The 13,189-nt window shown below is 39.3% G+C and overlaps 1 protein-coding gene across 1 annotated transcript; it reads left to right on the top strand.

The window, feature by feature from the left end:
* Positions 1–10,595: 10,595 nt before the first annotated feature.
* On the top strand, positions 10,596–13,139 carry LOC107062233 (uncharacterized). Its single transcript, XM_015312630.1, has 3 exons — positions 10,596–11,074; positions 11,336–12,219; positions 12,370–13,139. The coding sequence occupies exons 1-3, from the start codon at positions 10,596–10,598 to the stop codon at positions 13,137–13,139; spliced, it is 2,133 nt and encodes a 710-aa protein (XP_015168116.1).
* Positions 13,140–13,189: the final 50 nt, after the last annotated feature.

Here is a 13,189-nt window from a genome sequence, read left to right as displayed (position 1 = left end):
AGAGGTAGGTCTGGGCCATTGTTTCAGTGCTTCTTTTTTTGGAGAATCCATTCAGATCCCTTCGAGACACATTATGACCAATGAAAGCAACGGATTGCAACCAAAACTCACATTTGCTAAACTTAGCGAATAACTGGTGATCTTTGAGAGTTTGCAGGACAACCCTCAAGTGATTCACATGTTCTTCCTCATTCCTAGAATAAATGAGGATATCATCGATAAAGACGATAACGAAAAAGTCCAAATACTGCTTGAACACTCTGTTCATTAAATCCATGAAAGGTGTAGGAGCATTGGTTAGTTAAAAAGACATAACTACTAATTCATAATGACCATACCGAGTTCTGAAGGCTATTTTGGGATGTCAAAATCTCTAACTCTGAGCTGATGATAACCGGATCTGAGGTCTATCTTTGAGAAATGATTAGCACCTAGAAGTTGGTCAAACAAGTCATCAATCTTGGGGATAGGGTACTTTTTATTTATTATTACATTGTTCAACTGTCTATAGTCGATGCACATTCTAAGAGAACCATCTTTATTTTTCACGAACAACACTGTGCACCCCATTGGGAAATAGTCTGATGAAACCCTTATCTTGAAGGTCTTTCAACTGCTCTTTTTATTCCTTAAGCTTAACTGGATCCATTATATAAGGAGGAATAGAAATAGGATGGCTATTTGGAAGGAGATCAATGCCGAAGTTTATTTCCCTTTCGGGAGGAACTTCGGAAAGATCTTCTAGAAACACTTCTAGGAACTCATTAACTACAGGAACAAACTCAAGAGTTGGGGTCTTGGAGCTTTAATACTTTACCCAAACTAGATGGTAGAGATAACCCTTAAAGATTATTTTTTTGGCCTTAAGGTAAGAAATTAAACGACCCATAGGCGCTAAGCTACTACCCTTCCATTCTAAGATTGGTTCGTCTGGAAACTGAAAACGAACAATCCTAGTTTTACAATCGACTGAGGCATAACATGAATGTAACCAATCCATGCCTATAATGATATCAAAATCTACCATTTCTAACTCTAAATGATTTGCTGAGGTGACTTTCTGGGAGACTGTGACAGGGCAATTTTTGTATACCCGTCTAGATATAACTGGGTCACCGAGTGGAGTAGAGACTGAGAAGGATTCTGAGAGAGTTTTTGGACTAACATTGAAATTGACTGCTATATAATGAGTTACAAATGAAAGAGTAGCCCTTGGATCTAACAAAGCATAAACATCTAAGTTAAAAACTCGTAACGTACCAGTGACTACATCGAGAGAGTCTTCCAGATCCTGGCGAGCTTGAAGAGCATACAACATGTTTTGGCGCTGACCGCCACCTGTACCAGATGAGTTACCCTTTTGAGTCGGGCGACCTGCTGGTGCTGCTGAAGTTGTGGACTGAGCTCTACCATTATTGCCTCATTGTCCCTCTTTAGTTGAAGGATAATCTTTTAACCTGTGACCAGTCTCACCACACCCAAAACTTGCTTCCCTTCCTGGAAGGCACTCACTCGGATGATTCTTACCACACTTAGGACAAGTTTGGTAGGTTCTGGTGCTTGAAACACTCCTCTGAGACATAAAGCATGATGCCCTACCTTTTTGATCATTTCAGAACTTGGAGGATAGAACACTAGCTGATGAAGGTGCTGGAGCTGAGGACTTTTACTGAAAGTGCGAGCGATTTCCACCACCTGATTTCTGTTGAGAATACTCATAGTTGCATGTTCTAGCCTTCTTATTATCCTTAGCTTGTTCCCTAAGCTTATCACCCTCAACCTGCTGAGCATGAGTTATGAGCCTATTGATGTTAATATCTTCCAACAACATAGCATTCCTACACTGTGTTTTCACTAGGTCGGATACTCCATAAAGAAACTTGTTCATTTGATCCCTGGAATCATCAACCATGTGAGGAGCATACCTGGAGAGTTGGGTGAACTTGAGCCCATACTCTTTGACTGCCATGTTATCTTGCCTCAAATTCATAAACTCCTGATCTTTTGCCTCCCTCAACTCTCTTCGGAAGAAATTGTCCAGAAAAGTCTCGCTAAAGCATTCCCAAGTGATAGAAGCTGCATCGATACCCCTGTTCTCTTTCCATTGAGTATACCAGATATGAGCTACATCCTTAAGCTGATAGTATGCCAACTCTACCCTATCATTACTTGTCACTTGCATCACTCCAAATATCCTCTTGACCTCATCTATGAAGTTTTAGGGATCCTCACCAATATGCGATCCTAAGAACTCAGGCGGATTCATCCTAACAAAATCCTGAACCCTGGCTACCACTAATCCACTACTAGCATTTGCAGGAACCTGAACCAGATGGTTGTTCTGGTTAGTCACACTCTGAGCCAAAAGTTGAATGGCGTTCCAAAACTCATCATTCGAAACTTCCTGATCATGGACTGGAGGAGCTGCGTTAGCATTGCATGCATTCACATTCTTCCATAAGCTCTATGAGGAGGCATGATCTGAAATCGCATAACCTCGAGTTAGAATGAGGAATTAGATCATACCTTACGTACGATTGATTTAACGTTTCAAGCACATCTCATCGAATTCTAGGTGTTCAACGATCGTAAATCAGTATAAAACCCAACTAAATGAGTTGGGGTCGAATCCCAGAGGGAGCGGTACGTGTTTCAGATTTGATTGGGAAGTATAAATGCAGTCAAATCACTCATAGGATTAAAATTTATCGATTAAAAACATAATCAAGTAAGAGGGTGACACGAATGTCAAATAGGGGGTTTTGGTTTTGATTATCAACTACCAACAGCAGTCAAAAACAATAAAAATTAACAATAATGAGACAGATTCTTTGGATGTGATCGATTATATGCTAATATAGACATATGGGTAATTGCAACTATTAATACATAGCTAGATATTAGTGATAGGCTAGGCTATAAGAAAGGTATTTTTCATTCGAACAATTACCCCGATTCAAGTGATTTCTCTCGAACATCAATAAGCATATAAATTAAGAGCAGCCCACACCTTAATCCATTCACTCTTTCGAGCTAAAGTGTGGGATTGGGTTTAGGATTTATTCTCTCGAGCAAAATCCAAATCAACCCAATACCCACAAACCATCAATCAAAAACCTTAGTTCTAAAACCTCTCTCTCGGGCAAGTTAAGAAAACAAATATAGAACTGCATTTGCAACTACAATTCTTAAGTTAAACAACAATTAATGATTGAACTCACTTTTAAATAGCATTTAAACTAACAATTAGCAATACCCATAATCTAAATCAGCCCATAATCACACCCCATGAATTGGAGTTTTAGCTAGACATCATAAAAAGTTAAAAATAGTTACCAAATTGATTATCCATCAACTTGGTAAGAGTTATTTCGTCTTTACAATGGTCCAATTTGATGAATCTCAAAGACCCACTTCCAAATTCTCAAAAGTGAATTTCTTCAATCCTTCAAAGCTAAGGAAAAACTAGATAAAACTGTCTTAGAAGACTAAAGATTATTTAATTGGTTCAAAGATTATTTTCTAGGTTCCTAAACGATTTTAAAGTAAATGTTTAAAATCCTATTTGTAGTCGCCAAAAATGTGCTACGAAAGCCCATTCGGCAAAGTAAGTCTGGTTCGCCAAACAACTCGGTGAGCCGCCCTTTGGTCTCTTCCATCGCCCTTTCACCTTGTCATTCAGCATCCTCAAGGTCTTTAAATTTGGGCGGTATATCTTGGCTTCACGGAATCACTTGGTGATTCGCCGACTGCTCCGTTTCTTCACCAACTTGGTTCTTTCCTTCAGAGTTTGGCACACTGGAAATTTAGGGGGTCTGATAAGCAACTCGGCAACACGCCGAGTCCTCTTGGCGATCCTCAGGCTCGCCCATCTTCACTTCTTCATCCTATTTTTTTTCTTTTTGCCTGATAGTGTCCTTGTTTTGTTCCTCAATTCCTATTCCTATATATAAAATATAGTCACAAGAGGTAGGTATGGAAATACCTCACCCCACCACAAATAAAAAGCGGTTGTCCTCAAATGTAACAAAAATAATCAAAAGTCCATAAAAACGACAGAGAGGGAGGTAAAGAAGAATCATGTCTACACAGTCGCTCCATCTATCGGGGCATCAATACCCGAGGTCACACTTTGATCTTGGGTATCCATTATTGGTGTAACATCAACACTGGCTCCATTAGCGACTGTCATGGACATATCAGCCAATGACATTTGTACGGCTGAATGCACCATGACCTCCTCAACCTCTGTCAGGCCCTCATATGTGGTCTCCTCCTGGAGACCGAGCTTCTCCTCATTAATCTCTGCCTCGTACTCAGCAGTAGCCACCTCATCAACTCGCACCTCATCTCTGGCTGTAGCCGGAGGCATATTAGAATCTGCTGGCATGTCAGGGATCTCCACGGTCATAAAAATAATCGACATATCCATGGATTTCTGCTGGTCCACGTCTTTTCTCAACTCAGCAATAGCGGCCTTCAAGGTCGTCACCTCATGAATGGCTCTCTAGCATCGCTCACCACAGATATCCTTGTCGCAAGGGCATCAATAGGCACACTAAGAGGTGTAACAACAACAGTGAGGGCTATCTCAATCATCCCAGGGAAGGTAGCCTCTACCCTGGAGGAAATCCTATCAGCAGAATGGACTAGATGCCTCATCTATAGTATCGCAACCTTGGTGAGTGGAGGTCAGGAGGCAGCAGCACTGGCAAAAAACCTAGGAGGCAAGGGAGTGGTAGAAGAACTTAGGGTCATGGAAGGAGAATCACTATATATACCTGAAGGCCCAGGGGCTGGAGTAGGCAATACTGCCTGTACATGTAATGTCTCAATTTCCAAAGCCGGGAAAGAATCCACCGGTGTTGCCTTCTTCTTCTCAGCCTCATCAATTAAATAATCAGCCTTAATCCGCCGGATGTTGGTATAGGAGGTGGGAATCACTTTCACTTCCTTCTTTTTATCTCGAGGCACCTAGGCTCGTCTGCAAAATTCGGTGATCAACATCGGGAATCGGAGCGATGTCTGACGCTGCCTAGCCCTCATGGCCATCTCTTGGCCAATGATCATACCCAAGTTGAGGGACATCCCAGCGATGATAGAGCCAAGGCAGGCCTCCTAAGTGTGGCGGAGGATGGACTCGTTTTGAGATGGCATGATTGTGCTGCTGATAAACCCAAACCAGTACCTCCCTGCCACATTTAAATCCTTCTTCTCTATGGGTACTCCGTCCTCAATCCACCTCGGAGTATCATCTGAAAGAAGAGGAGCCATCCAACTTTTCATGTCCTCCAGTGAAGTTGTCTTGATCATACTCTAGCAGTCATCAACAATATTCCTCGTACACTCAAGAACTGTATTAATATCGTCACTGTCACACTTCACTTTCTTTCCCCTGACGACCACATAATGTACTGGCTTCAATGTGGCGGCCTTTCTCTTTTCTTTAGGTACTAGAGCTCTGTAGGCAGTGTAAAACTCCCAGACCCAATTAGGAATGTAAGGGCCACGGGGTCTAGTGAAAATCTGGAACTTGTGGGACTTTAAGGTGTGCCAGATCTTTGGATATTTTTCTATCACTCCATCTGTAGATAGCCTCTTCTCCTGAATGATGGTCCTCAATCCCTCAACCTTTAGTTTATTCATAGACCGGGAGGAGGACCCTGTGCAGGTAGTGCTGGGATCACAACCTGATCTGGAAAGGGAGGAGAAGTAGTGGCCTGCGGTACCTGGATCCTAGATAGATCATTCAACCTTTTGGAGCATCTTTCAGCTCTACGGGATAGCAGTAACTTATCATCCTAAAGCTCAGAAATATCAGCATGAGGTTCCTGGTGCACACCTTCACTCTCAGAAGTGGTGAGGCGAGTGGCGTACACTCTCTCAATGTCGAAGCTAACCTCCGGTGACTTAAGGGCAGACGTTTTTCCCTTTCTTTTACCCTTCCCACCTGTAGTGGAAAGCTTTGTTGCCTTTGTTATGGATGCAGCTGCATGCTCGTTGATATTGATTCCCTTTGCCCACTTGCTGAGTGGCATGTCTCGTCCTGCTACTTTTGGTCTAGCCATATATGCAAAATACATAAGGAATAGTTAGAAACAATTCAAGAAAAGTGTAGAATACAGGTTGTAGATAAACTCGCCGAACCGATCGGCGAGTCACCGAGTCACTTTGGCGAGCCAGATTAGGCTCGCCGAAAGGACTGGCTTGAAAATTTCCCATAAAAAAAAGACAGGTCGGTGATAGGCAGGGCCATTCAGTGAATCACCAACACCATTCAGCGAGCTCAGACTAGCCCACCGAAAGTTACAGTGTGTTTTAGGGGTTAAGGGAGCAGAAAGGGCGATCAAGGGTGACTTTTGGCGAGCTCAAGCTTCCCGTGAAAAGTTACAGACTCAAACTCAACCGAAACATGAAATTAAGGGCGATCAAAGGGGACGTTGGCAAACCACCGAATGGTTCGGCGAGCTCGACCCAACTCGCCAAACTGCCCAACGTGCAAATTTTCAACCCCATTTACCAAAATAAAAAATGCAGCCCACAAAAACAAAATCAAAAAAACATAATCATGAAATTAAGCTTAGACCCACTACAGCCATGCCACCAGGGTACTCAAACTTCCCCCGGTTCAACCAAAATTGGTCATTTGACGACGTTTTCCCTTAAGAGTGGCGTCAAACGCTCCATCATTGGGCAAAGTACGTGATTTAGCACAATTGGGGTTACTTAGACTTCACCCAACTAGACCCAATAACAATTTAACGCAACCCAACTATTTATGATCAACTTTAAAGAGCAAAAATTTGAGAAATCAACAGTATAAGCATTTTAGGCAAGATGACAGTACTAAAATAGGCAAGCTAGCACAGAATTACGATTTCAGAGCAGGACAAGCACACATCAACACATTTTAAACAAATGCATTTGAGTTCAACTGCTAATCAAGAGTTTGGGGTTTAGAAAACCAACTTTTAATGCCGAAATATGAGTTTGTAAGGCTAGGCGGCAATGTATTTCAACTCCGAGCACGAGATCAATACCAAAAAGCAATAAAAATGTAAAAATATAGAAATTATATAGTGTGGGTAAAAATATACGAGGCTAAAAGTGAGGGAATATGAAAGAGTTTGAAATTTTAAACCTTTGGCCTTTTAAAACCTTTCACTTCGCGGCCCTTTCGGCGATATTAGTCGTCCTCACAGAACCACTCGGTGACTCGCCGAGTCGTTACTTACCTCGCCAAGTTTTACAGGACCTCCAGTTTATTTGGGGGTCCAAACGATGGACAAAGTCAGGCTCACCGACCTGTTCGGCGAGTGACCGACTCGTCCATGGGCATGTCGAGTTTTACAGACTCTCACCTGTGATTTTTGTAACTCCAACGGTATTCTAAGTTGAGTTTTACAGACTCTTGGCTCACCAACCTGCATTTTTCAAACACATTCCACTTTTCCACCTGCACAATCAACACCCATTATTCAAAATTAAAACACAAAGCATCAAAAACTTAGGTTGCTTCCCAAGAAGCACCTAGTTAATGTCGTGGCACGACGCAAGTACCCACTCAAGCTTTATTTTTGGGATTTACCATAGAATCACTAGGCAATCCCCCTTGTTGTCTTGGGTTTAAATGCGAAGAAATTTTACCCATTTGGGTCTCCAACTTCTTGATAGAGACAAAATTAGAGGTCACCATTTGGTTGAGAGTCGATACGTCTTGCCTCATTTCTTTCAAAACTTTATCGGACCCTTCAACCTTATTGAGAATACGTGAGAGCATATCCTCAGTCCGTCCACCCTCCGAATCTTTGGGATTTTGACGCTCATGGGGAGAAATATACCTATCCTTCTCCCCTTCTCTTTCCTTCCAAGTTGTGCTACGATCACGCCACTCCCTATCACGATGTCTCCAGCCCTCATCTTTGTTCCAACCTTGGTTTCCACCCAGCCTTGGGTAGTTTGCACGATAACCTCCTCCTTGGTTGGCTAGGAAGTTCACTTCCTCATTGTACAACACTTTAAATTTAGCCTCTTCGGGGTTTACACCACCAACACTGACAACATTAACACTCTTAGTACCAGAACCGATGACGTTCTGGCCAAGATGTCTAGTTGGGTTATCATTTTTCCCATGTTTTGGTCTCTCTCTTGATCTTTTTCGATATGTTCCTTTGTCAATTTGTAAGTAAGAGGAGAGACTTCATCTTCACCGGTGTACCATGCCCGATTAAGTTTGGTCATGCCATCAAGAAGTTGGGTTGCAATCACATAAGGTTGTTGCATTAAACCTCCCGGAGAAATTTGATCAGCCACTCCCTTGTTTACCGAGTCGAGGCTTCTGTAGAAGTATTGCAGCGGTACATTATCAGGCAATCCATGAGTTGGACATTGTAGTACCATCTTCTTAAACCTTAGCCAAGTCTCATGGATTGGCTCACCCTCCAAACGCTTGAAGCTTTGAATGTTGTCCCGAAGAGTCATCCTTGGAATCACTACAAGAAAAAGCCTTAATTAAGACCAACATTTAAGGACGAGTCTATATTCTTGTCTCTAAAAGTATATCTATTGGGACAAGATTATATTTCGGTCCTTATTGGTATATGTTATTGTGAAGACATTAAATCAGGTCCCTAAAAAAGTTACAAACTAGTCCTAAAATGTAATTGGAGGCATATTTTGGGGCTTGAGAGGGAAAGCTTTTCCGCCTATGAAAACTTTTCATTTATCAAAATTTTAGGCGCTAAAAGATTAAGTCTAAAAGTAAAAAGAAAAAAACTATCAGCTACTAATTTAATTTCTCAAAATAGAAGCTTGTCCTAAAATTGCCCTAATCTCTTCAGATCACCACTACACCTAATGAATGTAATCTTCCCTAATCTCAACGATGCTCTGCCCCTTGAATGGATAGATGTGTATTCTTCTTTATGTTGTTGTTGTCTGCCCTAATTTCAACGAAATTCTTCCATTAAATTGATAAAAGGTGTCTTCTTCTTCCTTGTGTTGTTGTTGCTCGATCTGCTGGTCGAAATAGAATCCATCAAAGCTTTGTTCGAGAAGAAATTTCAGGTGTGTTCATTCTTCTGATCGAGTTGTTGTTGCTCTGTTCGAAATAGAATCCAACACAGCTTTGCTTGAGAAAATATTTCAGGTGGGTTCATTCATCTGATCGAGTTGTTGCTGCTCTGTTTGAAATAGAATCCAACACAACTTTGCTTGAGACAGTATTACAGGTGGGTTCATCTTCTGATCAAGTTGTTGTGTTTCTTTCATAAGTTATATTAATGACGTTTTTTTCTTGTGTATTCAAGTTACTTCTTCTTCATCATCTTTTTTAACATTAACTATGTTAATGATTTCAGTGGCAAAAATTAATGGGTGTTGAGATTTTGCTAGCCATATACATGATACAGACATATACATGTATATGACTTGTAATTCAATGACTCATCTTCTTGGTTACAAGTAACTATTAGACACTCCAAGTATAAAAACGTAGATGTGAAAGACTGATTTTGTTCTTGTGGAATTATAGGTTGAAGTAGGACTATGAAAAATCTATTGTTTAAATCTTAAATGACTCACTGTTGCACTGCTTACAAGTCTTACATATTCACAATACTGGGGTATTAATCCATTCCTCTTGTTTAAGTATTCAATGAAATTTCTTTGAATATAAATATAAATTCTGAAGGGCTTTTTTGGATTGATTAGTTTAAATTACTACGATAGATATCATTTAAGTCTAATTACAGATTTAGAGATTTAGTTAATTTTGAAAAGAGACAACAAAAAAGAATAGCAAGAGTGATCATCTGTTACATTGAAATCCAAGTGTAATTCCAACGAAAATCTTAAGAAAATGTCAAAGATTAGTATCTCATTTATTAGTATTGAAACTACCATCTATGTATGTCTTAACCATGCATGTTGGAGGCTTAATCCTACAGGCTTTCCTCCAATTATTTAACACAAGCTTTAGCTTTTCCAGATTAAACAATAAAATTGTATTTCCTTCCATTGATAGGAACTAGTTTGCAAGAGCTCATGTATAATCACATTTGAAGAGCAATCTGATTCCTGCCTTGTCTATGAATATAAGAACATATATTTCCAAAGTTGAGTCTCTTTTGTTGGCCTTCTTGATCAATGGTAATACTTAACTTTAAGAAAGGTGGAAAAAAGAGTAGAATGTATTATGTCCATTAGTTTGCAGGTATATATAAAATAGTGGTAATTAACTCTACTATTTTAATTTGTTATAAAAATTAGCAGCAACAACTGGAATAAGAGAAATTGAATCAAGAAAGGCTTATGCAAGTGGATCAAACTTTTCAACATGGATAAAGATACAAACTTTAACTTGGTTATTCCTCCAACAACTTCAAATATTATTGAAGATCAAAAATCTGTCTACGAGGTCTTTTTTTCATTTGGTTTTATAGAGAATTTTTTTGTTCATTTGGTCTTACAGAAGAATTTGTATGGATCTGATTGTAACTAGTTGTGTGGATCTTAGTATTTTTTTTATCCTTCATATTTTAAAATCTAAATGTTATGTACTCTTAAAGGTTATGGAACCTAGTAATTAGGAGTGGATGCAACTTGTTGATAATCGACTAGATGAAACCTACTTACTCGGCGTGCAGAAGTTTTTGGATTATGCTTTTCAAAAAACAGGAGAAGAATATGAAATACGATGTCCATGTGTCAAATGTTACAATACAACTTTAGGAACTCGTAAAATAGTTGAGACACATTTGATAGTATATGGAATAATTCGCAATTACACTTTTTGGTATCATCATGGAGAACGTTTGGGTGAGCCATTGTCAGTATCAGAATCAAAATTTGAAGATACATCAGAAGATGAAGATGGTGATGAAGTAGAAGAATGTGAGAGTGAAGATGAAGTAGAAGAATTGTTGAGAGATTTATATCCTAATCTTGAAGGAGGAACTACACATATTGATTGTGATGATTTACCTGAGGAGGAACCAAATGCTGAAGCAAGAAAATTTTACAACCTATTGAAGGATTTCGAGTTGCCTAATACAAAAATTCAAAAGCTTCAAAGGTTTCTTCTTTGATCAAATTACTTCATATCAAAAGTATGGGCCGTTGGAGTAATGCATCATTTACAATGTTATTGAAAATGTTAAAAGAGGAGTTGTTACCTGATGGCGCCAATTTGCCGAATTCATATTATGAGGCAAAGAAGATAATTAAAGAACTCGGGCTTTCATACAACAATATTGATGCTTGTACTAATGATTGCATGTTATACTGGAAGGAGGATAGCTTACTTGATTCTTGCAAAGTTTTGTGGTGCATCCAGGTGGAAAATAAATACACATAGCGGGGAAACAAAGAATAAAAAAGGTAAAAAGATTGCATTAAAGAGTTTACGCTATTTTCCTTTAAAGCCTAGACTTCAGAGGTTATTTATGTCTACAAAGACATCCAGTTTAATGACATGGCACAATGATAAAAGAGTTGATGATGGTATAATGAGGCATCCGGCTGATTCAATGGCATGGAAGTCATTTGATGAACTTCATCCTTCATTTGCGGTTGAGCCTCGTAATGTTCGACTTGGACTTGCTAGTGATGGATTTCAACCATTTCGAAATTCAAAAACTTCACATAGCATTTGGCCTGTGGTTCTTATTCCTTATAATTTACCACCTTGGTTGTGTATGAAGCAAGAAAACTTTATTTTTTCAATGCTTATTCTGGGTCCAAATGGTCCAGGAGATGCAATTGATACATATCTTCAGCCTTTAATAGAGGAATTGAAGGAGTTGTGGGAAGTTGGTATTGAGACCTATGATGCATCAACTAAGCAAAATTTTAAGTTGCATGCTTCTTTATTATGGACCATCAATGACTTTCCAGCATATGGAAATTTATCTGGATGGAGTACAAAAGGAAAATTAGCATGCCCGTGTTGCAATAAAGACACTTCCTCATTTCGATTGTCTAATGGTAAGAAGCAGTGTTTTATGGGTCATCAGCGTTATCTTTCTCAGAATCACAAATGGAGAAATGATAAAGACTCATTTGATGGTACAATGGAGAAAAGGCCTCCACCAAAAGTGTGTTCTGGTATTGAGATACTTAATCAAGTGCAAGATCTTGAAGGCCTACCGTTATCAAAAGATCCTAAGAAAAGAAAGAAGATATCACATGAAAATCGAGAGGATAATTGGAACAAGAAAAGTATTTTTTTTGAACTTCCATATTGGAAGTGTCTTTTGTTGCGACATAATTTGGATGTTATGCATATTGAAAAAAATATATGTGATAATATCATGGGGACAATCATGAATGTGAAAGGTAAGACCAAGGACACAATTAAAACCTGATTAGACTTGCAAGAGATGAACATTAGGCTGGAATTGCACCCCATCCAAAATGGGGAGAAAATTGAAGTTCCAACAGCATGCTACACATTGTCTCCAGAAGATAAGCACAAATTGTGCCTTTTCTTAAAGAATCTAAAGGTTCCTAATGGTTTTTCATCCAATATTTCTCAATGTGTGAACTTGAAAGATCACAAGATATCTGGATTGAAAAGCCATGATTGTCATGTTCTCTTGCAACATCTACTCCCTCTTGCACTTCGTGGTATGTTGTCAAAAGAAGTGTGTGAACCACTTATTAAATTATTTATATTTTTTAGTGTGCTTGGATCAAAGGAGTTGAGAATTGATAACTTGGAACATATTGAAGCACAAAAACCCATAACACTTTGCAAGTTAGAAAAGGTCTTCCCTCCTTCATTTTTTGATGTCATGGTGCACTTACCTGTTCATTTAGCTACTGAAGCTAAGATTGCTGGACCGATTCATCATCGATGGATGTATCCTGTGGAAAGATGGTTATATTTTTTGAAATCTCTCATTGGTAATAGAGCTTGTCCAGAAGGTTGTATTGCAGAGGGCTATATTGCAAATGAATGTATGACACTATGTTCAAGGTATCTGCATAAAGTCGAGACAAGATTCAATCACAAGATATCTGGGTTGAAAAGTCATGATTGTCATGTTCTTCTGCAACATCTACTCCCTCTTGCACTTCGTGGTATGCTGTCCAAAGAAGTGTGTGAACCGCTGATTGAATTATCTATAATTTGTTAGTGTTCTTGGATCAAAAGATTTGAGAATTGATAACTTGGAACATATTGAAG

Source organism: Solanum tuberosum, unplaced genomic scaffold (assembly GCF_000226075.1).
Source record: "Solanum tuberosum cultivar DM 1-3 516 R44 unplaced genomic scaffold, SolTub_3.0 scf00211, whole genome shotgun sequence".
NCBI lineage: Eukaryota > Viridiplantae > Streptophyta > Magnoliopsida > Solanales > Solanaceae > Solanum > Solanum tuberosum.
Note: the sequence above shows the minus strand (reverse complement) of the source record. Positions and strands in the feature narration are given on the sequence as shown.